Genomic DNA, 14,226 nt, shown 5'->3' with positions numbered 1-14,226 from the left:
GGTATCATCATCGTTGCCACCCCTAACATATGGCCTTAAACTTGCTTTTCAATTTGCTCCCTCAGCCTCCCAGAGTCACTCATAAAAGAGTATTGATCCTAGTTTGTGGGCTCAGTCTAGTACTTAGACACATTGGGCCAGATCTGATTTGTTTTCTGGACCAAGTGAGTTCTGTAGCAAACCAGATAAATGTTACTGTAAATACCTGGCCTGAGAAGCAGGAAGCTTTAAAGAGTATCAGTAGGCTGGTTATGAGGACCAATTTAAAGCAGTATAAGGGCCACACTAAATTATGCCAGTGAGGAGTAGGCCCCAAAAGCCAATACCACATCTGTAGGGGCATTGACCCCTTTTAACTGACCATACTACCTATGCCAATAGCACAGAAGAGGACAATATTTTTTAAATAAATGGACAGTTCTCAACGTAAAACATTTCTATTAGTCATTTAATTTTGAGTGGAGTTTTTTTTTAAGGTAGTAGTCTAAAAAAAGCTTATCTAGTCTTTGCAGTTTAGATTGCTAGGTTGAAAAAGAACATGGTGTAAAATCTAAAATGCAGTCTATGTTCTACATGTGGTCCAGCTGAATCATGAAAAAGGACCTATTTGAAAATTGTGTAATTTGGTAATTGACTCTTGAAGGCAGATGCATAAAAACACTAAAACTGATAGTGAGGTGGTATGAAGATTTTAGAGCAGTTCAGTCAATGGTAAGGGTTTGTATGTGTAGGTTCCCCACCTTTTTTCCCCCCTGTACTCATGAATAAAGTATTTAAATGTTCCCTAGAAACTACTCAAATTTTCCTTCATCATTCTCTTGCTGCCTCCAGAGTCTCCTATAACAGCAACTCTTTCCCGGGCTGAGAGTATATCGTGAGTCTAGTTCTCTGCAGCTACTGTTGCTGTGGCACAGTTGAGTACAGTGGGTCACCAGACACTGACACAAAAGATCAGATTCTCTTCTATCTATTAGATGTCTATATGCAAGTCTATTCCAACCTGATTGAGTTCCTGAAAATCTGTCAATGAATCTAAGTTATAACTGCCATCTTGCTCTGAAATTGAGTCACAAAATAGCAGAGGGGGAGGACCACTCAACTTTAGTATTAATAGTTTCTCCGAATTTGTGTAGGGTAGAATAGAATTGCATTTTGGATCCTATGCTCACATGTGTTGCTAGCAGGTACAGTATAATCTGGCCTTAGATGTTCCCTTCCTCAGAAAAGAGCATGCTGCTGTATCCCTATGAGAGAGACTTGTTTCCCTGCTGCTGTCTCTGGTACACTGTTATGCTGCTGGAAAGTCATTTTGGAGTGGATAGGTGAACTGATTTGGAAAAATTCTGACCTTTCTGGTTGATATGTGTGAGGTATCTGTCTACCCCCACTGTTAAGCATGTTGACTGTTCCCAGAAGTTAAGAATGATGAGTGTGATTGTAGTGTCATAAAAAGTGTGTGTGTGTGTGTGTGTGTGTGTGTGTGTGTGTGTGTGTGTGTGTGTGTGTGTGAGAAAGAGAGTGAGAGAACAAATTGTATCACGCTAAAAAGAATTTTAGTTTTTGAAGGAAATGATTTCAAATTTTTTATCTTGAGGAACTATTGTCTCTATGTCCACCATAAGCTGATCAGCAGGGGATAACATTTCTGCTACTGCATCAATGCTTAACACTTGCTGTTCAAGTCCAAATGTAATTGTAACAGTTTTAATTCAGCTCTGTATGTTTAATGCTGTTGCTCCATGATGCACACACATCCTCTGACAATTATATGAAAAACCATAGTAGTAAAGTTCTGTTCAACAAGAACCCCAGATCATATCGTATATGCACCTCCTACAATGTTTTCTGTGATTGGCCTGTCGTTGTGCTTTCTGTGAGCCTAAATCCTTTGGTAGGAAAAAAACAGAGTAAGAGGAAAATCCCTCCTGCCTTCTTCCACTGAATAGACAAATCAACATCCAAGGGACTAGAATATTCAAGTTCCATCTAAAAGCTTTTTGTGTATGTTTGGTTTTGTCGGTCCAACTAAAATATACCATACTGCATGCATTTATAAAGAAAGGTGATCAAAAGAAAATTAGTGATATTGTTAATACCTTTTTCTTCTTAATTGCTTACTAATTGGTTGCTTTTAATGCTACAATTGCCTAAATTTTTGTGCTCTGTTGAATTGTTTGATTCTATTAGGAAAACCATTTAATGAAGTAATTTGGTTTAATCTTCAAGGCCCTGTAAAAAAAAATTACTAATGATGTTGCTTCTTCACATATGCTCTATAATATTTCCTAATAGTTTTTCCATATTCCTTCAGAGGAAAGCATTCACTATTTAATGGACTGTGTTTGATTAGTGACCTGCTTCTCACTCTTGTACAGTTATCTTATTGCTGAAAAAAATGGGACTGGAATGACTGCGACAAATAAACAGGATTTTCTGTATACTGTTTAGAATTGGTGAGGCTGTGGGTTTTTCTCAGAGTGACCAGACAGTTTTATTCCTATTTAATTGTGTGTAGGACCTGTCCTACACTTCTTACTACACACATCCTCCAGTGACTGACAAAGTAAAGACTTCTGGGGTAGATACTTAGATTAAAAGTTGCTTCTATCCTTTGTTCTGCAGATTTTATATAAAAAGAATTCAATTGTTTAAATTACAGTTGATTGGTATTATGTCTTTATGTTCAGCTCAGAAAAGGAGGAGCACGGAGGACTGTGGGTGGTACCCATCAATGACAGTCCACCTGACCAAATAAGCCTATCAGATTAGCATGGTTAAGACACACTGACCTCTAGCTGATGGCACACAAGCGAACAATGTGGCTAGCATTTGCCTCCTGCTGCCAGTGACTCACAAGGCTGAAAGATCAGGAACCCATTAACAACTGGGGTTATGAAAGACAGCCTTGGGCAAAGGCTGGAGCAAGGCTTGAACTCATGCCTCTACAGTTAAAAAATATCACTGCCACTGTGCCTCCCTAGGTTATGTATGCCCACCCAAAAATAGACCTGATTCTCTGATATGGTTGGCCTGAAGTGTAGCCCTCACTGTCCTTCCTTATTTAAATCAAGGGTTGAGGTCATCTGGTATCTTGAAACCTCTATTTTGTTTGGAAATGTAACCCTTCCCATAATTACAGCGCAGACCCACTGATGCAGTGACAGCATTGTGAATATCTTTGTCCTCTGTGATATTGTCAGGATAATTGTCAGGGTCACCAAGCCTTACATTAGCTCTCATTTAAAAAGGGGAAGAATAAGTGCCTCTAAAACTTTACATGAAGAGATGAGTTGCTCAGGTTCTTCTTCTGCAGACCTGTTTATTTATATATATGTAGGCCTTGGAGTATGACTACAGGGTGCAAGACTGTACCACAGAGAGTAAACCCATACTACCTTTGGTACCAGAAGCAGAATAGCCTGAGCATATTAGCTCTTCTGGGAAGTGGAGTATATTAGCCAAGGCACAGAATTGCCCTAAAGTGACTTTTTGCCTTAAGTTTGAGAGTTACATCAAGCTTCTTTGCACATCTCTGCCCATTACTGCTTCTTGTGCTGTAAGGACATACTTGTAGCTGTAGCAGGACTTAGGCAAAACCAAGTCCAATACTGTGATGCAAAAATCCCCCACTCAGCTGCTACAAACCCTAGGGGATCCTAAATTTACTTGATACATGCATGTCTGACTTGAAAATTTCCCCTAATGCCTACAGAGTTCTACCCCTACACATGCCCATATTATCCCCTTCCAAGTAGCTTTCACTTCTGCTAGAAGCTCTCTAGTAGCTTCACCTCTGTTTGCCTAATTACCATCAGGGGAATCCTTCAGGAATTCTCAGAACATGTCTAATACACCCCAGCACAGTACATGTGGTGGCCATACTCTTTCATTAGATGGCTAGAGAGTAGACCCACATTCCATATTAGTGGAATAGTCAAAGAACTGTGTTCTGTTCCCTCCAATCTATAGGTTAGACCAGGGCTGTCCAACTTCGTTATAGCCAAGGGCTGTGCATAGGCCAAAAGCTGTGCGGGCTGCACCAGCAGCAAAAGGCCCCTTATAGTTTTTACACCCCATGGAAGTTGTTAGAACATGGCAGTGGGAGGGGCAGCTTCATGAGCCCACTCACTGCCAATTGATCAGCATTGGGTTAGGCTGTGTTAGTGTTGGGGGAGGGAAGAAATAGGGAAGTCTCTGTCCTTCCAGTGAAAGCTGTACCACTTTGCAGAAGGGAATGCAAGCTTCATGGCATGGAGGAAGGGAGGGAAAAAGAGTAAGAAGTTGGAAGGACATGCAGAAGTGTGACTACGTAGTACAGTGATGAAGGCTTTCACCTGTGAATGGAAGTCCTCTGCTCTGTTCCCTGGACTGTTTCTGCATTTTTATCTGATGACTTATGTGCTTAGTCTTTCCTGCTGGCTAGGTCTAGGTGGCACCCTGTTCAGCAAGTACCTTCTTGTGGTTTACCCTTCAGATGCACTTAAATCTCCCCATGCTCTGTACAGAAAGTCAAGGTGCCTAACTTAAGGGCCTGAATTCTTCTCATGGCATCTCTTAGAGGTGTAATAGAGGTTTGCTAGCAAGGAGGACATATAGCAGTAATTTATACACCAGTTACAGGTAAAGGCATCGTACAATGTATAGAATGAGCCCGGAAAGGCATGCTAGTATAAAAGTTCTTGTAAGTAGGAAGTACTGTATTGAGAAGAAATAATAAGAACCAGAAGAAAGATACTTCTGAGAAAGGGATTGCATGAGCATAGTGCATATTATCACATCTGATAGAAACATCCTCATGTTACAGTATAACAAGTCAGATTCAAAACTCTTCTGGTTATCAAATATTATGCACAGTAACATGTTAAGTTTCCAGTAAGGTGAGGTGCATCTTGCTGTATTTACTTGCTAATTTATTGTTTTCTTTTAGAGGCAAAATCTCTATAATTACCTCCTATATACATTATGCCTGAACAAGAGATGTTGCCTTACTTCTAGGGATAGGCCAAGGAAGCATTGTGCCTGTAGCCAGTCACAATTCAAAATTTCCATTTTTGTAGGAGTTTTCAAAATTATTTTCATTCTACATTGGAATGAAAAGATTTTTAATGGAATTATTAGAAAACTTCAGGTGCAGAAACTTGCATATCTGGATTTTGAAAACCAGTGTTTGAAATATCATCCTTTTTTTCAGAAATTCACATTTTTCATTTCAACCTTTATTTTTAGTTTTAACTGCAGGTATTAGAGATGCACAATATGACAAGTGTAATCCCAGTTGGCTTGGTTACTTAGGATAGAGAGTCAAGAGCGATTGGATGTAATGCTATAGCTACATCACTCCCTTCTGTATTATTGTCTATAGAAACTGGTATGTTATCACCATTCTAGCCCTAATAACTGCTAGGCTCAGCTGGACTTTTATCCTTTTTTGGGTACCAACAAGTCATGATATAGCACAATAGTTTAAATATTCTTTTAGAGTTGTTTTTAATTTAATTTAATTTTATTTTATTATTTCATTAAAGAGCTACAGCTAGTAAATACTGTGTAATACTGAATAAAATCTATTATTTATTTAATATCTCCTGATTGTGTTGTAATGAAACAGTTTGACACAACTATCTCTGTGGACGTGGGGAGACCAGTAGATGTGGTATACCTTCATTTTAGCAAAACTTTTCATGCAGTCTCCCACAACATTCTTGCAGGTGAGCTAAGGAAGTACAGACTGGGTGAATGGATTGTAAGGTGGATAGAAAACTGGCTGGATCATCAGGCTCAAAGGGTAGTAATCAATGGCTCGATATCTAGTTGGCAGCTGTTATCAAGTGGAGTGCCCCAGGTTTTGGTCCTGGGGCCAGTTTTGTTCAATATCTTCATCAATGACCTGGAAGATGGCACAGAGCACACCCCGAGCAAGTTTTTAGATGACACCAAGGTGGGAGAAATAGTAGGTACGCTGGAGGGTAGGGCTAGGATTCAGAGTGACCTAGGTAAGTTGGAGGATCGGGCCAAAAGAAATCTCATGAGTTTCAACAAGGACAAGTGCAAAGTCCTGCACTTAGGATGAAACAAACTCATGCACTGGTACAGGCTGGGAGCTGACAGGCTGGGCAGGAATTTTGCAATAAAAGGAACTTGGGGGTTACAGTGGACCTGAGGATTATAATAAGCTGAATATGAGCCAGCAGTGTGCCCTTGTTGCCAAGAAGGCTAATGGCATACTGGGCTGCATTGGTAGGTGTGTTGCCAGTAGGTCAAGGGAAGTGATTCTTCCCCTCTATTCAGCACTGGTAAAGCTGCATCTGGAGTACTGTGTTCAGTTTGCTCCCCCACCCCAAGAGGATGTGGACAAATTGGAGACAGTCTGGCAGAGGCCAACAAAATGGTTAGGGTCTGGGGTACATGACTAATGAGGAGAAGCTGAGGGAACTGGGCTTATTTAGTTTGGAGAAGAGAAGACTGAGAGGGTATTTAATAGCAGCCTTCAACTACCTGAAGGGGTTTTCAAAAGAGGATGGAGCTAAACTGCTCTCAGTGGTGGCAGATGACAGAACAAGGAGCGACGGTTTCAAGTTGCAGCAAGGGAAGTTTAGATTAGATATTAGGAAGAATTTTCTCAATAGGAGGGCAGTAAAATACTGGAACGGGTTACCCAGAGAGGTGGTGGAATCTCCATCCTTGGAGGTTTTCAAGACCTGGCTAGACAAAGCTTTGGCTGGGATGATCTAGTTGAGGATGGTTTTGCTTTGAGCAGGGGGTTGGACTAGATGACCTCCAGAGGTCTGTTCAAACCCTAATATTCCATGATTCTATAATACAGGGGACAACAAGTTTCCTATCGTTCCAAATTGGAAAATACAGAAATTCCATCACCCACATGCACCTTTTTTCTATAGTCATGCACATGTGTCATCAGCATGGCTGGGCTCTTTAGGTTGCTACAGAGACCCTGCAAGATGGGCTAAGGGACTAGATTTTCAGTGGCCATATCTACATGAGACACAGGGGCAGCTTGAAAGGTAGCGCTTTAGCATTGGGGAGCACTAATCATGATGTGATGCTACTGCTCAGTAGTAACGAGCGCATTGCTACTGCACAGCTGCATCAGAAGAAAACCATGCAGGAATGCTACTGCGCACTAACACTGGTTACTGTGCAGTCATTTGGTATTTGCATAACCAAGTACTAAATAATGTGACAGTAACAACTGCACAGTCCACTGTCTGTGTAGACACAGCCAGTAAATACCAGCACAAGAAAGGTAGTACACTTGGTCAGAGGATTTTACGTTGTGAAAGCAAGCACATTGTGAGACTCAGGGATCTTGTTCCAATGAAGGATCTGGAGGAAATAATGCTCTAGACTTCATAGACTTTTAATCCTGTTTCCCTTCCAAATGTGGCTTGTCCCTTTCAAGCTGCCCCTGTTTCTGTCCTGTCTCATCCCTGCACTTGGCTCCTCATCCCAATTCCATTTTCCTCATTTAGCCAATCCTAACCTCTGCTAAATGGAGCCTTCACTTGCCCCTAACTAGTTTCCATGCCCATCAATTCCTAGTCTTATTCTTTCAAATTCTCCATTTCCATACCAGTCTCCTTTCCTCTATCATTCACACTTAATTCCTGTGGTACAGCCATTCCCAGTTCCCTCCAGAACCTTTCCACCTCCTTACCCCCAATCAATTTACCCAGCTAATCCTCATTTTCCCTCTAGTTTTTTATCTAATCTAATTTTACCTGCACCATAGTCTTCAGTCAGTCTATGGATTTTCAGTCCAAGTTTCGTCCCAAGTTTTCAGTCAGTCCCAGTCTCTTATGCTGGACAATCCCACTTTTATTGCCCAACTAGTCCTGCTGTCTATCACAGCGTCCAATCCCAGTCTCCCTGGCAGCCAGATCCAGGCTCTACTCCCCTGCATCTTCCGGTTCCATTTTCCCTGTCTTCCCATATCCCCTCCCTCAGCAAGCAACCTCCAGTCGCACTCTTCATTCCAAAGCTTTTTTCCATATATTTCCCCTGCACAGGTCCAGTATTTGTTCACCCAGCATTTAAATCCAGAAGCAGCTTGCTGGGGTCATTAGGAGAATAGAACAGACAAGATCTCTAGTCTGTTTAGTTGCTTTTACCAGCAGCCAGCATGACCTGTAGCATCTCAAAGCTACAATTGCAGATAAAGTCTTGTCTATTCGATGCTGAAACATGCTTAATACAGACAATATTATACTGAGTATGTATGCACAGAGTCTTATAATCTGGTTAAATGTAAACAAATGTTCACAGGAATGGAAAGAAGACACATTTGTAACACAGGCTACCCCTACTAGATTTAAGTCAAACTCATAGTAGTGATGGTACTTTGTAAAAAAAATTTAAAAGGTTGGAGAGGCTATCAAGATTTTTAAGCATCTGTAGAACAGCATGCTTTTCCCCTAGACCATTCTCAGCAGTAGCTGCATGCTTTTGGTTAAAATTCTCTTTAAGTAAAGAAAATAATTTAACCTGCAGATACCAAGCCTGGAAAATTCCATCCCAAGCAACTATAGTCTGAAAACATGTTAAGCAACTAAAAATAGGGTTTTTTCCAACACTCCTTTATAACCATAATAACAGATAGTGTTACCAGCCCCACGTATAACTAGTTTTCTAATTACCCCACATTTTGTTGAAGCTTTTTATAGACAAATAAATAATTGACGACTTGTCCCTAATTTCAAAATATTATACATAGCATAACTACATACTAACTGAACAGTAAAAAGTAACTTAACTAGAGGTTTCTCAGGAATAAGAAAATCTAGGACACTGTTGTGCTGTATGGTGCTAATTGATTCAGAATGAACTTAAATGTGTGACAATCTAACCAAGCAATTTGAGCTTTTTAACACTTCAGCTGCTACATTTTAATGAGCGTTAGGGCACCAGTGTCTTGTTAAAGGCCAAATTATCTACATCCTAGAAGTGTTTTGTTTGTTTGCTTGTTTTGCTTTTGTTTTGTTTTGTGCCCCTCCCACCCCTCCACAACCACACCACTGATTTTAGTGCCTACTAACCATAGACTTATAATTGGGCCTTTAAGTGACATAATAGCATAAATCAGAAGTACCGAGGATTTGTAGAACAATCAAAGTAATATTTCTAGAAAATGCTGGATTATTAAGCACTCTCTACTTACAGCACATAATGTTTAAAACGAATTCAATAACAAACCACCCTTTCACACTGAAAGATGAGAATATATAAAAAGCAAGAGATTAAGTAGGTTAAAGTTTTGATTGCATGTACAATAGGCATTACTCTATCATTTATAGTTTGTCCCTTTTTGAGGGAGAAGGCTGGCAAATGCATGATGGCTTATTTACCTTCTTGGAAAAAAAGAAAGAACTAGTTATTGACTGACTTTCCTATTTTTTGTGTCCATTAGAAGGATATACGGAAATAATTTCCATTAAAAAAGAGAAAGGTGAGTTTGTAATTGGCAACCTGTTTGTCGTAAGTTATGTTCTCTTTATCATAATGATACAGGTCATGAGTTACAACATGAAATTTTGTTTCAAGGCAGAGCTGGGAATTTTCTAATAAATGTTTTTGGCTGTAAAATGTCACTTTGAAACAGAACATTTTTTTGGATCTTTTGATGAAAATTCCATTAGGAATTTTAGGTTGCTCAGGTCCAGAATGGAAAATAAACTACTTACTAAAACAAATTTCTTTCATCACAAGAGCCAGAACAAGAGTGCCACCTCCAAATATCCAGTGGTCTAGTAGTTAAAGCACTTATGTAGAATGTGGAAAACCAGCTTCAAGTCCTTTCTCTGTCTGATTCAGAGCAGATACTTGAACCTCAGCCTTCCTCATTCTGGGTGAGTGCCCTTATGTTAGTGAAACTCTGTCTCTAGTTTTTCATGAAAATCTCTGAAAGTTCTCAGGGCTGTCTCAATGTAGAACAGAAAAAAATGGCAAATCTTGGAATTTTTTACAGAATGAGAAAATGATTTCCTGTCTTGAGTCTATTTGAAAAGCCATCAGAAGCACCATATTTGAGCACTGTTATCAAGTACACTATTAAGCTGGACAAAGACCTAACCATATGTGAGTCAGGTAGAAGGGGTGCAAAAGGAAATATCACTAGATAGAATATACTGTCATTTTTGACAAACCTTTCTGTGCTCTTCCATTTGATGTGACTTAGCAGTCAATAGATAGACCTTGCACCTGTGGTAATATTACTGGGGGCCCTACAATCTCTTTCAGATTAGAACTGTCATTCTGAAAAGCCTTTTTTTTTTTATATTGAGGCAACAGGAAAGTAAAAGAAACAGATGCCAGAAAATCCACTGCATGAAAACTAACTTAACTGCTAGCATTCCTCTTTTCATTTTCCCAAATACGTAATTGACTAATTTGAGCACTGTTATCAAGTATTCAAGTATTCAAGCTTTCCTTTGAAAACCATGTCAATTTTAATTTCAGAGTTCATTTCTTTTATAAATTCACCATCCCTAACACATTAAGATTTTTTCTTTAAGCTGAACACTCATGTTTTCCAGATCCTTTAAATAGCTGAGAAGGCAATAGACAGAAGTATGACTATAAAAAGCTGATTCTGAAGTGCCACAAAGGTAGAGAAACTTCCCATATGCAAGAGTCTAGGAAAGAATTACTTTCAAATGTGACTCCAGAGTTTTTGAAGGAATGATAGGGCAGGTCATTTGAAGAAAAAAAAAAAGTAATGATTTTAGTATGTCCCACCCTGGACATTCAAGAATAATCTTAATAGAACTTCAATATATTCAGAATAGGTTATAAAATATAAAATCATGAAATGCATATATGGGTTCAAGAGTCTTCAAGCCCATGAAAATATTCTGGGTAGTAGTAGGAGATGTGTATTAGGGAACAGTTGATTTATATGTTGTATGTAGATTTTAATATAGACCACTGTCAGTTTTGTCAGTGTTATGCTATAAAACTAGAGTGTAAAGAATATGTTGAATCTTTTAACTATAAATCTTGTTGATTTATAAGAGTTGGTTCATTACTATGTTACCATTGTTTTATGGCAACTCAGTTGAAATTAATGAAATTACACAATCATTAAACAGAAGTAATTTAGTGAAGCAGAATTGTCTGGAAACTACAAACATTAACAAATCATTGTCATCTTTGTTTCCCCAGCTCCTGTCCGATACTTCCAATGCGTCTTCCTTGATGGACATAATGGATATGGATTGCAATTCCCCATTACTTCAGCCCCCAACCATGAAGAAAAATCTAGACATTCAAAGGCTTCTAAGAGGAAGACAAAGGCACCAGGGCAGTAGAGAGACTTGTAACCTGTGGATTTTTCAGATTTTGCACTTTACTTCTTCTACTGAGGTCCAGCAACATTACAACGGACCTGTTATTGTAAAGATGTGATTTACTAAATCACCTATACTTTGAGAAGATTTTTTAATTATTTTATGAATGGTGCAGAGGGAAAAGGAGTGGCTATGAGCACTTTGACAAATGTAGAAATTAAAAAATACCCCATTTCTTGTGGAAATGGCGTGGTGTTGAAATAGTTTGTCAAGTTGTGGGCACATTTTGTTCTGCCACTTCTGCTTTGTATCTCTCTCTCTTGCCTACTTGCTTGGTATTAAACTGTGCCTGTTTTTCCATTTAATCTTTAAATGGTAAAATGTGTGAAACTCTTATTTCAGCAAGTCCTTTTACAAGGCTACCTGAAATCCTACATCATTTCTTCTTCATGTTCACTCAGAACTTGACAGGAAGAAGCCTCACTAAAGCAAAGAAAATGTGCTTCTTGTCTGGTGCTATTTTTATATATAATTTACCAGTTTAATTTGAAGCACATAGCTTACCTTTAAACAGCTCAGTATGCTGGTGGTGAGGTTCACTATTAACATCTCATTAATGACAACTATTTACCTTCAACTTGAAGACAAGCAATAAGGATCTGCTATGTTTGTCCCAAAGCATTTTCCAGATTATAACTGTTCACTTCCTGTGTCTCAAAATGAGTGGAGAAAGTGAGGCAAGATGGAGCTCTTAAAAGAGGAGATGAAGTAAAGAGGTAAAGCTATGAAGGTCTCAGAAATGGGAAGGAAATCCTTCTGGTACCTCTACATCTCTTCTTTCATAAATTTCTTATCAAGTCAGATCTATTTGCCGTGTACACTGTGCAGATGGATAGTACTGGATAGTGCTAGATTTATTGTGAAGAAAAGTCAGAGGGGGAGCTATATTAAGATACATCACTTGTGAAACCATGCAAAGCCAAATTTGCAGGTAAACATCTCAATTTTATTCAATTTTTTTTAGTGTGGAGGAGGGGCTCACTCAGCAAAAACAAACAGGGAAAATGGTGTTTAATTTTGGTGTTTAATTTTGTTAGATGAGATGAATGAGCTCTTCTAGCTACTATCTGGCTTCCTTCAAAATGCACTCTACTATCCACTATTCCTAGGTTGAGCACTTGAAGTAAACATACCTGTCCTCAACCATCTTTTGTTTATTTCTTTAGACAGAGCTGATTATCAAGTATAAAAAAGAGGATAAGATGATCTTTGCTCTATGTGAAAATGCCTGATTGTAAATCAGGATTGTGATTGTAAATCAGGATTGTGTTGTCTGGCAATGTAAATAATAATGTCTTTTTGCAAGCTGCTATTTGTTTTCTTCTTTACTATATTTATGCATTTAATCTGTGACATGTACAGATGTGATTTCAAGTTTATAGTTACTAGGTGAAGTATCATGAGATTATTACATGGCATAATCTGGTTGCTTCTGTAACTATATATTGCTTTTTTCAGCAAAGGTCTCAGGCTGTAGTGGTTTTATTTCAATTGGATGATTGACTTATATGGGTTTTGGGTAACTATGTCCTAGATGGCAATTCAGTATGGGATATGGATTTTTTTTTTTTACCTTCAGGTCACTGGGTCACTATGATAGTGGCTGGAAGTCATTACCCTCTGATTGCTGTTCAGTGCCCTATATGAAATGAGTTCTGGATCTCAGCACTCTCCATATAGGTGCCTACATCATAAATCCATAGACAACCACCTGCCTTCACCACAGGCAACCTAAATAGCAGTCTCTGCAGACGTGCAGAAGCTGAACCTCCCCTTTTTGCCCCTAGAGTGGTTCTTCCTGATCAGGAAGGGGGCAAACTGAAAAGGTGAATTTACTGTATCCTCTAGAATCTGTTCTGTGAATAAATAGAGGTTTGCAGAATGCAGAGTTGACAATCCAGAGTTGACAACTTTACCTATAAACAGGCAAACCACAGTTTTTCTCAGTAGGGATTTTATTCCCCCCATACACACCCCATTTTATCCCCCTCCAAAAAATATATCTTTATGTATGTATGTATGTATATTATTACACTGGTGGTTGTCCTGTAGTATTACTACTAAGACTGTCTTAACTAACTTTCAGAAAACTGGCTAATTTAATTTTGAGCTTTGTCCAAGTCCAATAATCAGCAGATGTAATCTTTCAGTAAAAATATCTCAAATAATATGTACATTTCCTTTTTTGCACTGTATTTTATCTTACTTTCCCACTGCTTGTTAGTTGAGAGGAAGGACATGAATATGTTTGAGAGCCCATGAATGTGTTAAGAGCCATCAAAATGGCTCTGAAAAAAGTAAATAGTTCACTAGTGGTATAAACCTGGCAATATATTATTACCTTCGTATCTCAGCCACAGACAAAAATATTATTGGACGTTGGTCTTGAGTCAAAATAGTAGTTTTTATACTATGGAGTTTGTAAATTGAGTTTATCTGAAACCTTAATAAAGTGTTGCTTAAATTGCATGGTTTTACTCAAATTAGCCTAAAATATTGCTAAAGTATATATGCTTATTGTTTGTTTTGGAAAATAAAAATTATATAAAGAGTTTGCCAATGGTTGTGGGATGCTTTTCTGATTCTGAGAAGGCACGCAAGGAATGCATGGAAGTAACTTGATTCACCACATTATGAGTACATACAAATTTGAATATCCAGGGGCATGACATCTATAAATATAATTAGTTGTTACGGTATCATTCTGTGTATGGTTTGAACTTAATACCCACTTTGCATTTAGCATCATATGCTATGACAAGATTCTTTTTTTCCTCCACACTTCACTTGTGTATTCCACTTCAGTGTTTTGAAGCTTGTGCTTGCTACAGTCAGTGATTGTCTCCTCCACTCATTTACATGT

At 38.6% G+C, this 14,226-nt stretch overlaps 1 protein-coding gene across 1 annotated transcript in view; it reads left to right on the top strand.

The window, feature by feature from the left end:
- LOC102575231 (triadin) overlaps positions 1-13,908 on the top strand; it is a 191,077-nt gene extending 177,169 nt beyond the window's left edge. The window contains exons 34-35 of the mRNA XM_059724101.1: positions 9,425-9,463; positions 11,179-13,908. Of these exons, the coding sequence (XP_059580084.1) occupies positions 9,425-9,463; positions 11,179-11,324 (185 nt within the window). The 3' untranslated portion in view covers positions 11,325-13,908. The remainder of the gene's footprint in view (positions 1-9,424; positions 9,464-11,178) is intronic.
- The last annotated feature ends 318 nt before the right edge of the window (positions 13,909-14,226 follow it).

The sequence above is a fragment of the Alligator mississippiensis genome, chromosome 1, assembly GCF_030867095.1.
Source record: "Alligator mississippiensis isolate rAllMis1 chromosome 1, rAllMis1, whole genome shotgun sequence".
NCBI classification, from domain to species: Eukaryota; Metazoa; Chordata; order Crocodylia; family Alligatoridae; genus Alligator; species Alligator mississippiensis.
Note: the sequence above shows the minus strand (reverse complement) of the source record. Positions and strands in the feature narration are given on the sequence as shown.